Here is a 14,930-nt window from a genome sequence, read left to right as displayed (position 1 = left end):
GAGATCACGGGCAAGGAGGAAAAAACTAATAGCAGCATCGCTCACCTGAGACCTAAGATGCTCCCATGAGTTTTGGAAGTGCTCTGCTCCTTACAGCAAAGACACCATTTTAAAAAGTGCTATTCATTTGACTTTGCCTTTACAGAAGGGTTCTGTGGTATTTCCGCCAGCGTTTAAAAGGCAGAAGATTTGACAGAAACAAGACTTTTAAAACCCGGAATTTACATTGTTTTTCAGTGAACTGACTTCCAGGACAAGGACTCATCTGCACCCGCCCGAATACCATGGCACTGCGTGCGCCCTTTGCCACCGGATCCTCCCCTTCCAATGAGACTTTCTGATTGTGTCTACCAACTCTCCTATTAGGAAACCCGTGGGCTGCAGGCAGCTATCCTGTTGTATTCTCATTCTCACTCTCCCTCCCCTCTCTCACTCACACTCTTGCAAGAGCCACACCGATACCTTTCTGCTGAGAAGGAAAAAACCTACAACTACCTTAAGCGATTAATACAACATGCGCAACTCCCGCCTTTCATAGCGATCACTATTTAAATTTGGCAAGAGCCGACACCAAGCTTTGCAAGAATGGAGTCTGTAAAACAAAGGATTTTGACCCCAGGAAAAGAAGGGCTAAAGAATTTTGCTGGAAAATCCCTCGGCCAGATCTACAGGTAAGGGAAAGGAAACCTATGTTTGCCTGGGACTCAGCATGAAAAAAATCTACAGAGCTATTTTCTTAAACCCTGGTTGCTTAGGCAGAATGTAATATGATCAGAAAGTCTTTTTTTCCCCCCTGGCTTATTGCTGAAGCTGAGCTGCTCCGGAAACCGACATATTAATTCAGGAATGTTGCACTAAATGAACCTGTCTGTTTTTGTGTTTGTGTGTGTGTTTATGTCTGTGTGTGATTTTGTTTTAGTACCTGCAGATTCTTACCCTTTCCTACTGAGGATTTATCCCTTTTACCGTTGTGAAATAGTCTGCACCTATTCAAAGAACCTTTCTTTTGTTGCTTATAGTGACACCAAATTAAATTCCTTTGATGCAGAAAAATGAATTTAAAAAATCACAACCATCTAAAAAAATTAACCAAGAAAATTCCTAAGAGTAGTGGCAAAAAGAAATCTGTATCTCAGCTTCAAAGCCACTTGAGTAGAGAAGCCCTCAGTGGAATCTTCCTTCTGTACTGAAGGAAGAAGAATCACAATATATCAATAATTGATAACTAAAGCAGGTCCTCTCTAAATCTGAAAAAAAGTATATGTATTTTTAATTATTGGACCTCTTGTAGAAGTCTAAAGGGAAATACCACAGTACTTTTAAGAAAAGCCCTACTAATAACCAGGAAAATGACTTTGAACGTACTGGAAATGATTACATTTTATTTTACCAGTAGTCACTGTACTAATTATGTTGTCAATTTCACAAGTTTAAATCCTATCAAAAATATTACACGAATACACAGTTTCTTAATAATATGAGCAAAATCAAGAAGAAATTGCAGAAACAAAAGAATAAACGATTCCAAGAGAGTGCTAATTTTCACATTTGGGAAACAGAAGCCTTTGGAAATGTATAGGAAATATAAAGAAAATGACCAGTGCACCTCCCTATTTTCCAAATCTCTCTGGTTCTGGTGGGCTTTTTGTAAGCAGCATCATGCACCTATGCGGCAGTTGATACTGCAAGGGCCCTGCGGTTCCGCAACTGCCCTGGAAAGAGCTGTTCTTTCACATCCCAGCTGCCATCAGGTGGGGAGCTCAGGTGCAGAGTTCAACTTTGCATATACGAGCATATGAAGCCAATGTGAAAAAAATTCATATTAGTTGAATTTTTCTCTCCCAGAATAAATAAATTGTCAGGTGTTCTAACGTTGGGATTAGACTTTAGGAATACTATCTAGTCCTTTATGATCTATTCCCCAGGTGGTCTTTTGTAGAATTTGGAAGTCTGACTTTTTTTTTTTCTTCTAATAGTCTCAAATTGATTGACAGTCATCTCCCAAGCTATGCATTCTTGAAACTAATCTAAAATTTTCATTTGTTTTACCGTGTGTATGAAAATGATTGTATGTGGATATAATCATTTAAAAGGGCACACATAAAAATAAGTTATATGGTGGATTGAAAAACACCTGCCAATTATAAATGGGGAGGTTCTTTGTTTAAATATCCATCTCAGGGGCCCAAAGTACGTTACTATTCACATTTTTCTTTTTAATAGATATTTCACAGATATATTGTGGACCAGAACAACACTATCAGCTTTTAGTAAAACCATTCCCCATCACTCTGCTTTCCTTTATCCCCTTCCCGCAAGGACCAAGGACGAAAGCCTAAAAGGAATTGAATCAGAGGGTGAAATCTTGTGAAATACTATGCAAATTAAACACACACACACACACACACACACACAACAAAACAAAACATAAATGTGAGATCTTCTACCTTGGTGTGGAACATCTTACAAGCGTTGATTTGGGGGCGCATTCGTATATCTGAGAGTCGCATTTTACGTCTTTGGAAATGGGCCCATGGCATTTTTCGGTGTTTGTAACAGAGATAGTAATGACGCGAGATTGTGAATAATTAATTATTCATGTTCTGGCGGTAGGACGCTTAGGTGTCGGCCATATGCTTCGGAGGCCTTTGTTTCAAACTCAAGTTACAAGGGAGAAAAGAGTAAGAAGTGTAACAGGATAGGAAACGTTGAACTGGCACCCTGGGGCAGGAGGAAGGGGAAGAGAGAGAGTGACACTCAGAGAGCGTTCACAGACCTTCTCCGTGGTTACCGGACCACCCCATCGGACAGGAAAGGCCTTGGTCCCCGGGGGGTCCCAGGCTCAGCTAGGGGGCGGGATCCCGGCTTCCTCAACCCGGAGAGCTTCAACTTGGCTGGGAGGGAAGGGGTAGAGCCGGTGCAGGACTGTGCGTGGGCCTGCAGCGGAGCAGCCCTCGGGCGGCTGAGTGGCTGTCTCTGATAGAACGCTGCGGGTGGGAGGCATCTACCCAGGTGCTGAGAAGGCGCCTTTCGGGTTGCCCCTTCCCTCACAAACTGCAGACCCAGCAAGAAGGGCCCAGGAGCTATCTGTGAATCAAGGAGGTGTCTGTGAATCAAGGCGCCCGTAGGGTGGATCCCGAGGGGATGGGGACTGGCTGCCATGGGCTAGAAGGTTTTAAAGTTAATGCTGCCTGGGGGGGGGGGGGGGGGGACTGCGAGAAGGCTAGAGAGCCCAGGAGGTCCTGAAGCCTGGTACCGCTCCAGCACCTTAACTCCTGAGGTAGGGGGAGCTGGTCAGCGCCCCTCCCCCCAGTCCTGATTGCTCCTGGGAACTGGGAATGGGCGGGCGTCGGGGGTGCCTAACCCGCCGCACCTTTACCTCCCCACGCTCTGCCGCGCAGGGTGCTGGAGAAGAAGCAGGAGACCGGGGAGACCATCGAGCTGACGGAGGATGGGAAGCCCCTGGAGGTGCCTGAGAAGAAGGCGCCGCTGTGCGACTGCACGTGCTTCGGCCTGCCGCGTCGCTACATCATCGCCATCATGAGCGGCCTGGGCTTCTGCATCTCCTTCGGCATCCGCTGCAACCTGGGCGTGGCCATCGTGGACATGGTCAACAACAGCACCATCCACCGCGGGGGCAAGGTCATCAAGGAGGTGGGCGAGCGCCGGCCGGGTGGTGTCGCAAAGCCGCTTCACCAGTTTGAACCCCACTTTCCCCACTGGATGAGGAAAGCCTGGCTGCCCCCTCAACCTCCCTCTAGCACTGCCCTTCTAAGATGGGCCACGATAGCGCTATCTCCTGCCTTTTCACGCTGCAGCAAGTCTCTTCCGCTCCCTGGGCCTTCCTTTTCTCCCCTGCAAAGTGGAAAACAGGGTCTGGTTCGTTATGGTTTTGAGGAGAGTGACTTCATCCAAGGAGCTGGTGCTTAACCTTGTCCGCTAAATCTAGATCGAAATATTTTTCTTTTACTTGGAGGAATAGAACAGCAGATTAATTATAATTTCCCCTTGACTTCCACCAGTTCTCTCCAAACATTCTTAGTAATCAAAATGAAACAGAACCAGAAAACAAATCAAAACAACTGTGCACCCTTATCGGCAGTTTCCATCGAGCCCAGCCTTTGGGAGCCGCCCACATGACTGGCGGGGAGAGAGAGGAGCCGCAGCGCAGGACAGTCTGGGGTCACTGGGAATCCAGTCCGTAACCTTATGATGTGCGTTGGGTGACGCCTAGGGACAGGAGGATCAACCTCAAGGTCGCAGAAACCCTTGGATTGGGACTTCCTGTTTAGAGATCAGAGTGACAGTAAGCCAGGCAGAGCAAGGGTTGAGAGGAGATATTTGGGACGGGCTGTGAATGCAAAGCGGAGAGCCATGGTGGGATTCGGGTATTCCGAGAGACCCTGCAAAGTGTGTTTAGTTTCAAAATTTTATTCAAAGGGGATAAAAGGACGTCCCCAGTTCCCCAGGCGGGATAAGGGCTCTTCGTCACCTTTCCTGTGCAGCTAGTTCGCCCCAGTGTACTGTAACATTCACCTTGTGCGGTGGCCCAGGCTGGCAAGGGCGGAGTTAGGCCGAGACCTTCAGACACACCCCTCTCCGGCTATTAGGACCACCCCTGAACAACACCTTCCTCTCCACTGACTCCCCCAAGTTCCCCTGGCTACTGCAAATCTTTCCGGAGGCCAACGCCCATCTCCATTTTGCAGGGACCATTCTTCCCACTAGCTCCTCAGACTTCCTTCTGTACCTCCCATCTCAAGCTCCCACCTTCCTTCCTCAGAATTTCCCTAGTTGGCTTCTATTCTCCAAGCGATTCCACTACTGTGTCCTCACAGGGTCGACGTCGGCTAAAGGAACTCCCGCCACGAGTCTCTATCCTCAGCCAGAGAATGGAATCTCTTAGTAGAGAGTCGTAATTTCCCAAACCCAAGCCCTGATAACTCCTCGTTCATCGAGGTGATCCGACCTGCCTGACAGTTGTCGGGGAGCAAAGTCAGGGGGCCCAACTTCACTACATAATCCGTTTGAAATGAGCACGATTTTTTTTAAGTTAAAAGAGGCGTTTATTCTTTGTAAGAAGGTATCGAGTCAGTTTTGTTAGGAAACGAAAATTAAGTTACCCCCACGCCCGGAATGCAGGGAGATCCCCGGTTGGGAAGGGCTCTTCAGCCCGAGATATGGAACGTGAATTTCAGCCCAAGCACTGACTCTACTCTCTCCCTCCACCTGTTTTTTCCCCCACTACCGTAGAAAGCCAAATTCAACTGGGACCCGGAAACCGTGGGAATGATCCACGGTTCCTTCTTTTGGGGCTACATCATCACCCAGATTCCGGGCGGCTACATTGCTTCTCGGCTGGCAGCCAACAGGTAACGCGCCGGGCCTGGCGGGTGGAGGGGGAGGTGGGACTGGTACCCTCCGAGGGACAGCATTGGCTGGGGGCAGGGATGACAGCCTCGTGGAGGTTGGGAACTCTCGAGTGAGGTCTCCTAGTCCCCTGGAACCCTCTCTCGGGTTTGGAACGCGATACCTCCTTCCACAATAAGGTGCCCCAAAGGATTTGGGCTCTCCAGGGCGGGCGCACCTTGCCGCCGTCTCCTCACTGCTCTCGCGGAACTGGCTTTTGGCGAAAGGGTCGCCGTGGCTTAAGTCCTGTAGGAGCTGAGGGTAGGCGTGGAGCGGGCGGAGCTGAGAAAGCCGCCGAAGCACAAAGAGGTGGGGGGGGGGGTGTCACTGTGCTCTGGTTTGCGCATCCCTCGGGTGTCCCTGCTCCCAGCGATGCCGACCTGCCCGTAGGGAGCGTCGAAAGCCCCTCCGGGGAACCCGCCCACATGGAGCTGTGGGTCTGTAAGATTTGTTTCCATGGAGCCAGGCGGGATTTCAGGCGCCCGGGTGCGATTCCACCTGTTAATGAGCTCCGCTGAGTAGGGGCGGGGGTGGGGAGGGAGCTCAGCTGCGTCCAGCGGCCTCCAGTCTGGCTGCGGTGGTGGCAGCAGCCGAGGTCCTAGCGCCAGCTCTCAGGAGTGCCCCCAGCGCCACCTGCAGAGGCACCTCGAAATATGAAACAGAAGGACTGATGGGGTTTGGGGTCAAGGAGCACAGCCTGGCCATTGGAGAGAGAGAAGCAGCCTCATTCACTTCATTGTGTGTAGGATGATAAAAAACTAAATGCTCCTTAAATCTAAATGTTAAGCTAAGAAAGAACGGATGCACTGGCCCTTCCCGGTCTTGCTGCATAGAGAGCCCAAGTAAAGACTTCTGGTCTTCCTTTAGCCCCTGTACCTATGACTTTTCCCCTCTCCCTCCCCCCAAAAGGTTAAGCTTTCCTGGGAAGTAATCTGAAACTGGGCACCTCTTTAGTCTTGATCTTCTCTCTGCTTTCCTAAACTGGTCTATCCATATCTCTCAGTGAAATCTCCCAGGCCTGTCCGTGGCTTTTGTCACCTACAGTTCCATTCACTCGAAGTGTCTTCCTGCCCAAGATTTCTCAGTCATCTCCAAAGCCTTGGGAGAAGTTCTTGGAAATTTATTTTAGGCTTAATGCTCCTAGGGTGAGGATTTTTGGACTGTCCTTCAAAATGTCAAAAGGAGAGTGCAATAGATGAGGAATAGTGCCTTTTGAATATTGTCTTTACCCTGACATTATGATGGGTAGTACTCAGTCCCAACAGGAGACAAAACATTCTTTTAAGAAAGGTATCAGTTTAAATCGAAAATTATTAACTGTATAGAGAACCCAATTGTATGGATAGGAAAAATCAAAGAAGAAATTGATAAAGGGCAGAAAAATTGAAAGGAAGTAACCCCTTAAATATTACTGGTAATGAACATGCTACATTTTGGGCTTTTATATCCCTAATGCATAGTGTCTTGATTTTGATATTGATTGATATTTCCTAAATATATTTTCTAAAACAAAATAAACTTCCCAGAGAAATACTCCAAACATATGTATATAAAATATTCTCACTTCAGTGGAAAAAAAAGATCCAACAATTCACCAAAAAGGGGGGGGGGGGAAGCCCACAAAGTAGGAAACACAATGTAATATGAAATAAAAATATAATGGCTATGCCTTTAAGTTTTTTTCAGTGTCGAAGTCTTCAGCTTGCCAAATGTTAAAATGCTAACATATTCCTGCCAGGAAAAAACACCAGGGATGCTCTTGGTTTCCCTCTTTCTAACACTGGGAGGTCAGTAAACAGGTTTTCCTGTTTAAAAAAAAAAAAAAATGCAAGCTCATTGCTATCATTTGTGTCCTGTCTAGGAAAGAACAGACTGATGCTGACTCAGGTTTTAATTTATTTGGTAGATTTTCCTCAAAGGAAAAATTTTTAAATTTTAGGATTCTCATTTGTGTCCCAAATCACCTCACATTTAAATGAGTACTTAAGAGAGAGAAACTTAATATTTTTACATACAATGTTTTGTGTTCTCCAAGAATGAGAAAAATAGAGTCAAAATTTATTATTGTAAAATATTATGAACCAATAGAAGATTAAAGACTCACTTCCCAATTACATTTTAGGATTTTTACATATTTGCTTCATTGTCTGAAGACTATAACAAAACATTTTAAATACAGTGGAAGCCTCCTGTGAAAACAGGCTTACAAATGTCTAACACTACCTTTTCCAATTATACAAGTGTTACATAACAAATAAGAAAAGCACATTAAGGAGGATAATTTAAAAAACAATAAATAATTTAATCACCCAGGACATCTATTATTAAAATGTTGGTGAATGTCCAATTAGTCCTGTGCATGCTACATAAAATTTTATCTTAGAAGACTCTTTTTTTTTAACACAAAATCTGAGAGATTTTTAGAATTGGTTTGAAAGATGTATATTTCTTATTTTGATCCTTTTCCACAAACAGTAAAAACAACACAGCAAGGCCAGTTTTCCACCAATATGCGTATGCCCAGTCTCCCTATAGATCACTTAATAATAGAACAAGATTTCCCCAGAGTGGGATACTGGGGACAGATTCCTTTCCCTCTAGGTGTAAAAGAAGCTCACTTTGGAAAGTGTTTGCCATCACCGTTGTGGGCGGAACTGGAGTAGAGGAACCAAGGTGTGTGGAGACAGCTCCTCCAGAGAGAAGGGCTTCAGGTTACACCTCCCGGCAAATTTCTCAGTGAAAAACAAGCATCCATGATTTGGCTGCTGCATTTCGTGGATTAAACAAGAGCAGCCCCACCCTCAGTCAGAATACAGATCCTTGGTCCTTGTTCTGTTCAAACTCTAAGGAGTCTTGCTTTCCTGCTCATTGAAAGAAGGAAGAGGGCGAGTCACAGGGAAAGGAAACTGGGTCTCCCAAGGGAGCTCTTATGTCATTTTTTCCTTTTGTTTTTCCTTAAGGGGCTATTGCACAACCTGGGAAGGAAAACTTGGTCATCTCCAGGGAGGGCCTTAGGGTGGGGAATCAAAGAGAGACTCCTTACAAAATCTGAAATGTTTTTAGATGAAAACATATTTAATACAGCGATAAAAAGGTATTGGGGGAAAATTAACTTTGTCTTTAAGCAATAAAGAGCATAGGGCTTAAAGTAATCCAGATACTGACAAAAGTGAAATTGCTAAAAACTCTGTCTTGCATTTAGAGATTGATGAGGAGCCTGGGCAAGTATTTAATGGGAGAAATGACAGAATTTTCACAAAGGCATAACCAACCAAGGTCAGATTTACCAAAGGAAGATTGGTCAACATTATGTTTTTAATGGACAACATCTTATTCACAAGGACTATTCCTGCTTCTGTCTAGGTGGTAGTATTATTTAAGCCCTATTTTTAAAATTTCCTCATTCTGCGCCTGTCCTGATTTCCCAAACTTGCTTTAATTTTTTTTTATGGAGCACTTAATTGCCAACTGTCATACCAATATTTTACTTATTTATCTGTTTGTTTAATGACTGCCAATAAAATATAAGCTATACCAGTGCAGGTAGTTTTATCCATGCATTTTCACCACTTCATGTCTAGCATCTCAAAAAGTCCCCGGCCCATGACAGATACTTGGGAAGTAAATAAAATAAACATCACAATAAACTGTTCTGGGCTTAAAAAAAAAAAAAAAGGTAATATCACATAGTGGTTAAGATTCAGGCTCTAAAGCCCAATCATATGGGTTGATACTCCTGAATGTATTACTTCATAACTGAGTAACATAGAACAGTATTTAACTTCTCCGAACCTCAGTTTATATTTCTACGAAAGAGGGCTAATAAAAGTATCTGCCTGATATAAGCATCATGAGCAATAAATAAGAGAATACGTGTAAGGTTCTTAGAAATGCCTGACACTCAATAATCATTGGCTGTTATCATTTATTTCTAATAACATCTTAAATTCAGAAAAAAAAATTGAAAGAAGAAATTTTTATGATCATTCAGAATCACTTGTGTTTAAATTTGCCCTAAGTAATAGTAATGTAAAAAGATTATTTCTATTGTGATTAAAAAAACACCTCTTCTCACATGTCATATTTATGCTTTTAAAATTACCTTTCCATACACATTATTCACAGTAAAATTATTATTCACTGAAAATGCTATTTGTCTCATTCGGAGGCTTTGTAAAGAGCTGTCTCAAAAAATATTTTTAGCCAAGGGTGTAGAGACAGTGTAGTAACTCAGTGTAAGCAGTCTTTGAATTCTAGCCAGGCATTATAATTGCACTTAGAGAAATCCATTTAAGTCTGAGGGTGGACTTCACTGTTGAAAATTACAGATGACTTTCCCCCACCCCTATCCTTTATTCAACAAGGTTTCACTTTCTAGTACGACAATTTATCTTTTCAGGTATTTCTTGGGTTTCTAACTTTACTATTTGATAAAGAGAAAATAGTTATTTTTTTCAGGTAAGAAAATGAGGATCACATGTATCTACAGCATATAGTGAAGTCTCTGTAACAGAAAAAAAACCATATTAGAACTGGACAGGGCTCGTCTAATCTAGGCCTTTCACTTTATAGACCAGGGAAGGAAACAGAGCATCAGGGAGGTGGTGACTTGATCAAAGTCACAAAGGAATTTTGATCGAAGCTCAGGTGTCCAGTAGTGCACGACCACAGGCTAGCTCTACATTGACATTTACCACCTCTACCTCCTGTTTTCTGCTTCATCACCAAGTTCGCTTTCAGCAGCAAGCTGAGCCCTCTGCTCTCTGAATGAGTACATACAATCTATCACACCCCAAATCCAGGACAGAAAGCCACGAATTAGAGACAGAAGCCTTAGCAGGCCCAAGGGATCCTTAGATTTTTGTGGCAGGAGAAACACACTGTATTTTTGTGTGTGTGCTGGCTCCCAAATGATTTGGCCATAACGTGAGTGATTCTCTTCTGTCCCCTGCAAAAGGCAAAATCCAAACTTGATAATGACTTAAACAAATAGTGTGGTTTTTTCCTGAGGGAGAAAATGTGGTATTTGGAACTTTTCTTCTGACCCAACTATTTGGCAGTTTGAGCTCCTTGAAGACTGCTGAGGTTTGAAAGTGACTGGGATAGTGTAGACCTTTTTTCCTACAAGAAAGAAGAGGTTCTTCCTTGTGCTTTTGATTGATACAACTCAATTTGTACTCCTGATATAGAAGAGAGAGGATTTATACTTAAAAGTGAACAAGTTCTAATGCATGGATTATGAAACTGTTTACTAATGTGCATTTGCATTTATAAAAGTGAAATCTGATATGCTTTAGGTAAATATTCTGGCTTGCCTTATTATGAAAAATCCTCTTGTGAGAATGATTTTCAGAAAGAGGAGCAAAGATATTTTAAACACAACATCTTCATATTTAAGCCTAGAAAGGAATAATTTTGCTGGTTGTTTTGTCTTTTTCTTTCACAGAAATAAAGATAATGAAGATGTGCTTTATTTATTAGAATAAGTATGGGAAATTAATTTTTAAGTCTCATCACCAAACTATTATCTATCTATCTATCTATCTATCTATCTATCTATCTAATCATCTTTTCCCCTCTATACTTACCCATCTATTGCAACATCTATTGCAAGCAGGAGCTTCTTAACCCTTCCAGTGAGAAACATTTGCAGATTCCTTTTGATGAGAAAATAATTCAGACTATGAACACAAAGTCTACTGCAAGAAACACCACCCTGCTATGATGGAATGGGTTTCTAGTCATCCAGTCTTTCAGAGACAGAGGTGCCTATCTCTATTTCACCCACCTAGCTGCCTATCAAAAACATCAAGTGGTCTCCCCGTTGTGGACTCTGTAGGTTAGGGATCTGGGGCGATGCAGAAGAGGCCTTCTTTTTCTGACAAAAGAAAATACCCTTTCCGGGAGATGAATAGATGTATCGGGGAGGAGGGGCTCCCTGAGGGCTTGCACGTGGTTTGCTGCCATGAGCTTCCCTCTCTTTCCATCCTCCTCTCCTCTCCCCCGACCAGCTCTGGCTTCCCTGCGGCTGCCACATCCTTCAACCGCAGTGCAGAAGCAGCCTCTCGATGGGAGGGACATGATTTTGAGGGTGGAGAGAGTCCGGTGGGCAGCTGGCAAAATGATTCTCTGCTACCATATGCCACTGTTGGGGCTGTCTCATTTCTCTGTCATGAGTGATGAAGTCATTTTTACAGCATAATGATGTATCAAGGGACCCAGAGGGCTGGCTTGTGCTTGTGTATTCCTTTTTTAATTTGGGAGTGGGGCCGTCAGATGTGACAAAGGGAGGCACCCTAGCCCTGATTTGATTAGATTAAATCCATTAAACAGCCTGAATCAGTCTATTCGTACAGACCCTGTAGGAGAGGATTAGTGCCACACCTGGGGTGAGGAACACTAGTTCCCTGTTAAGTGACAAGCCCTTGCCCAAACGGAAATTGATGGATTGATTCCAGGAAAATAGATATTATCGGTAGAAGTGACAAGTCCCCAGTGTTCTTGTCACCTCTTCTGGGCAAATTCTTGTGGGGTGGCCTTGATATGTGAGGGTGTTTGTGGCTATGGGTCACAGAAAAAGAATATGACTGGGGATTTCACAGCCAACTCACTCTGGGTCACAATGAATGTTAATCATCAGACAGAGTGTGATGCTGGTTTTCAGCAACTGCATTCGCTTTCTAAACATTTCTGTATCAGGAATACTATATGCCTTGCAAATCTGGCATCTGTCTAGTAATATAGCGCCTTCTCTCCCCAAGCCCCTTTCAAAAGTGCACACACACACACACACACACAAACACACACTTCTTTTCTATGTCTTACAGTGTGAAATAATATTCTCTTACATATAATCATTTTAAGAACTCTGGAGTGTGTGTGTGTGTGTGTGTGTGTGTGTAACAAGCAGGGAAAAAGCAAAATTAGATTTTAACTTGAAAATAAGCAAATTGTATTCATTTTAGCATGTCACTTGCTGCAGAGGAAGTCATGAGGCAAACAACAATTTTAAGTAGCTTTCAAGTGGTTTATCATTTCGAAAAGCAATCTTAATAAGGAAATGGCCCTTACTTTATCTCTCAGAGATTGTAATGATGTTCTTTGAGAAACTGAGAGCACCTACCAGTTTCCAATCTTGTGAGAAGATAGAAAAATTAAGATTTTCATATTTAGTAAGCATATTTCTTCGCTTTTCTTTTTCTCAATTCAATTACTGATAGCCCATCTCTGACTTATGTTCACACCAGGAGTGGGTCTTTAAGGCACCACTTTAGCTGCCAATTATATGGAGAGGGGCTTTAAACAGAATGAAATGTCACTTTAGTTCAGATTCATCTTACTATTTAGAACTTCAAGTTCAGTAATATTTATCTAATAATTATATAGTTTGACTATTTGTTCAGCAAAAGCAATATTTTAGTTTAGTTTATGGCTTAAAAATTAGTGTCATTTGCTAAGATTTTCACTGATGGCTTTTTTTTTTAATGAAAATATAGTATTTCTTTATTTCCCCACACATTATTGACCTTTACTTAGAAGCAGTGATCAGACCTTTAGCGAGTTTTCTTAATTGAAATGGATTATAAAGTAAAAAACAAAACAAAACCCAAAATACAAATCAGAAGTCAGATTAATTTTACAAGTGTGTAATTGGTGAATTATATTGACTAGATTCTTAAAGCTCTGTTCTAGAATCACCAACTCACTAAAACATTCTCAGATAAACTACGTTATTATTTTATATGATTTAAATGTTAACATTTAGCCTATAGAGAAACAATGAAATTGCTCCTGAAAAAATCCACAGTGGAATTTCAAAAGACAAAAGGGTTCTAAAAACAAACCTGGAAAACAGCACACACGTTCTCTTTATGCTCCATGAATTCAAGCAGTAGCAAGCCTGCTTCATTTTATGCTGGAGTAGAAGACAGCCATCTCCTTCCCCAGAGTTCAAAAGGGTCCAGAAATCCAGCTTTTAGATATAAAGTAGGGGGAAAATAGAAAGTCAGCTCCTTGGCAGGGAAACGTTGACAAGATGCTCTAATCATGAAATGTGGAGAGGGGTGAATGACCAGCAGAAGAGCTTTCCGATCAAGTTGAAGTAGATCATTCAGAGATGAAATTTCTACCTTTCCCTAAACAGTACACTTGTAGCGGGTGGAAGAAAGAGAGAAGATATGAAATATGTCATCTTCATAATTTCCTTAGTTCTCCATCTCAGTAGGCAGATGCAATTAGAATTAAATAGAATAATAAATGCGTATCACTAAACTTTTTATATATATTATCATTCTTCCTTACAGCAACTCTATAAGGCAGGCATTCTTATACTTGTTTTACTGATGAGAGAACTGAAAACAGAATACCAGAGTTATTTTCCCAAAGATCACAACCTGGTAAGAGGAAGATCTGGGGTATGAACCCCAGTATGTCTGATTTCAAACAATGTGCTTCTTTACTAAGTATATTTCTCCTATTGAATAGATTTCTGTGTGTTCTTAAAAAAAAACTTTTATAGTCTCTTTGTTAAAAAAAAATACGGTATTACTTTGTGCTGGGCTAAGTCCATTGGAAAGTGCATAGCTGTGGAATAATTTAAATTATTTATTTATTTGCATGGTTTTGATTTTTAGACTTAATCAGCAGATAAACTTGAAAAACCTGTAATGATGGGCATTATATTCAGGGCAACATTGCTGTGAAATGCAATTATGTGTCAAAGTAGAGACTAGTACTAGGAATAATATAACTCATGAATAGTCAATGTTTCTCAGTACATAATCTATTTCCTTGTCTGTTGAGATATCAAAAATATATTCATTGTTTATGGTTGTTCATTTGTTTTTATAACATCAGTCCAAACAAAGATGATGACTGTCAAGCATAATACAACATACATAACTACATTAAATACTGATTAATGGGGAGATTCTTTAAGAGAACAATATATCACCTCTGAAGCGTCCCCACCTAATTTAATTTTTAAGGCAGAGCTTCAAAGACAGTAGTTTCAGAAGCTAATGAGTAGGCTGTGATGAACAGAAAGTGTAATGGCAGTTGGTTTTAGGAGATACCAGAGTGTTGTTTGGAAGGCTTCAGGATGAGGCCAGACTGGGCTATGTACTTGAACTCAGGAAATATCTCAAGTGAGGGATTACTCACAGGAGTAAATCTTAATTCTAGTCCACAGCTGCCATCTTACAGTTATTCTGTGAAGGTAACTCAGCGTCCAAAGTTTGTTAGGATACCCCAAAGGGGTTTGTTCCCATTAAAAACTCAAGAAAAAAAATGGTCAGTTGATTTAAAAGGGTATTGAGATAAAGGCGGTTCAGAGAAGAAAGACCTGTTATCAACCTACATATACCCCAGGAAGGGAAGACATCATTGCCCTCTATGCAAAGTCTTTATACAAAAGTAACTAGTAGTCATTTCTTAAGAGCATGCCATGTGCAAAGTATTCTTCTACCATCATGGAGTTTGAAGAAATAGAAGACCTGGACTGTGTTCTCCAAGAGACACAA

At 42.2% G+C, this 14,930-nt stretch overlaps 1 protein-coding gene across 1 annotated transcript in view; it reads left to right on the top strand.

The window, feature by feature from the left end:
* The first annotated feature begins 379 nt into the window (after positions 1–379).
* The window catches only part of SLC17A6 (solute carrier family 17 member 6), a 36,481-nt gene continuing 21,930 nt past the window's right edge, over positions 380–14,930 (top strand). Inside the window, exons 1-3 of the mRNA XM_010964759.3 lie at positions 380–671; positions 3,402–3,654; positions 5,254–5,372. Coding sequence (XP_010963061.1) covers positions 586–671; positions 3,402–3,654; positions 5,254–5,372 — 458 coding nt within the window. The 5' untranslated portion in view covers positions 380–585. The remainder of the gene's footprint in view (positions 672–3,401; positions 3,655–5,253; positions 5,373–14,930) is intronic.

This window comes from Camelus bactrianus, chromosome 10 (assembly GCF_048773025.1).
Source record: "Camelus bactrianus isolate YW-2024 breed Bactrian camel chromosome 10, ASM4877302v1, whole genome shotgun sequence".
Classification (NCBI taxonomy): Eukaryota; Metazoa; Chordata; class Mammalia; order Artiodactyla; family Camelidae; genus Camelus; species Camelus bactrianus.
The sequence above is the reverse complement of the archived record's forward strand: the minus strand, read 5'-3'. Positions and strand labels throughout refer to the sequence as shown.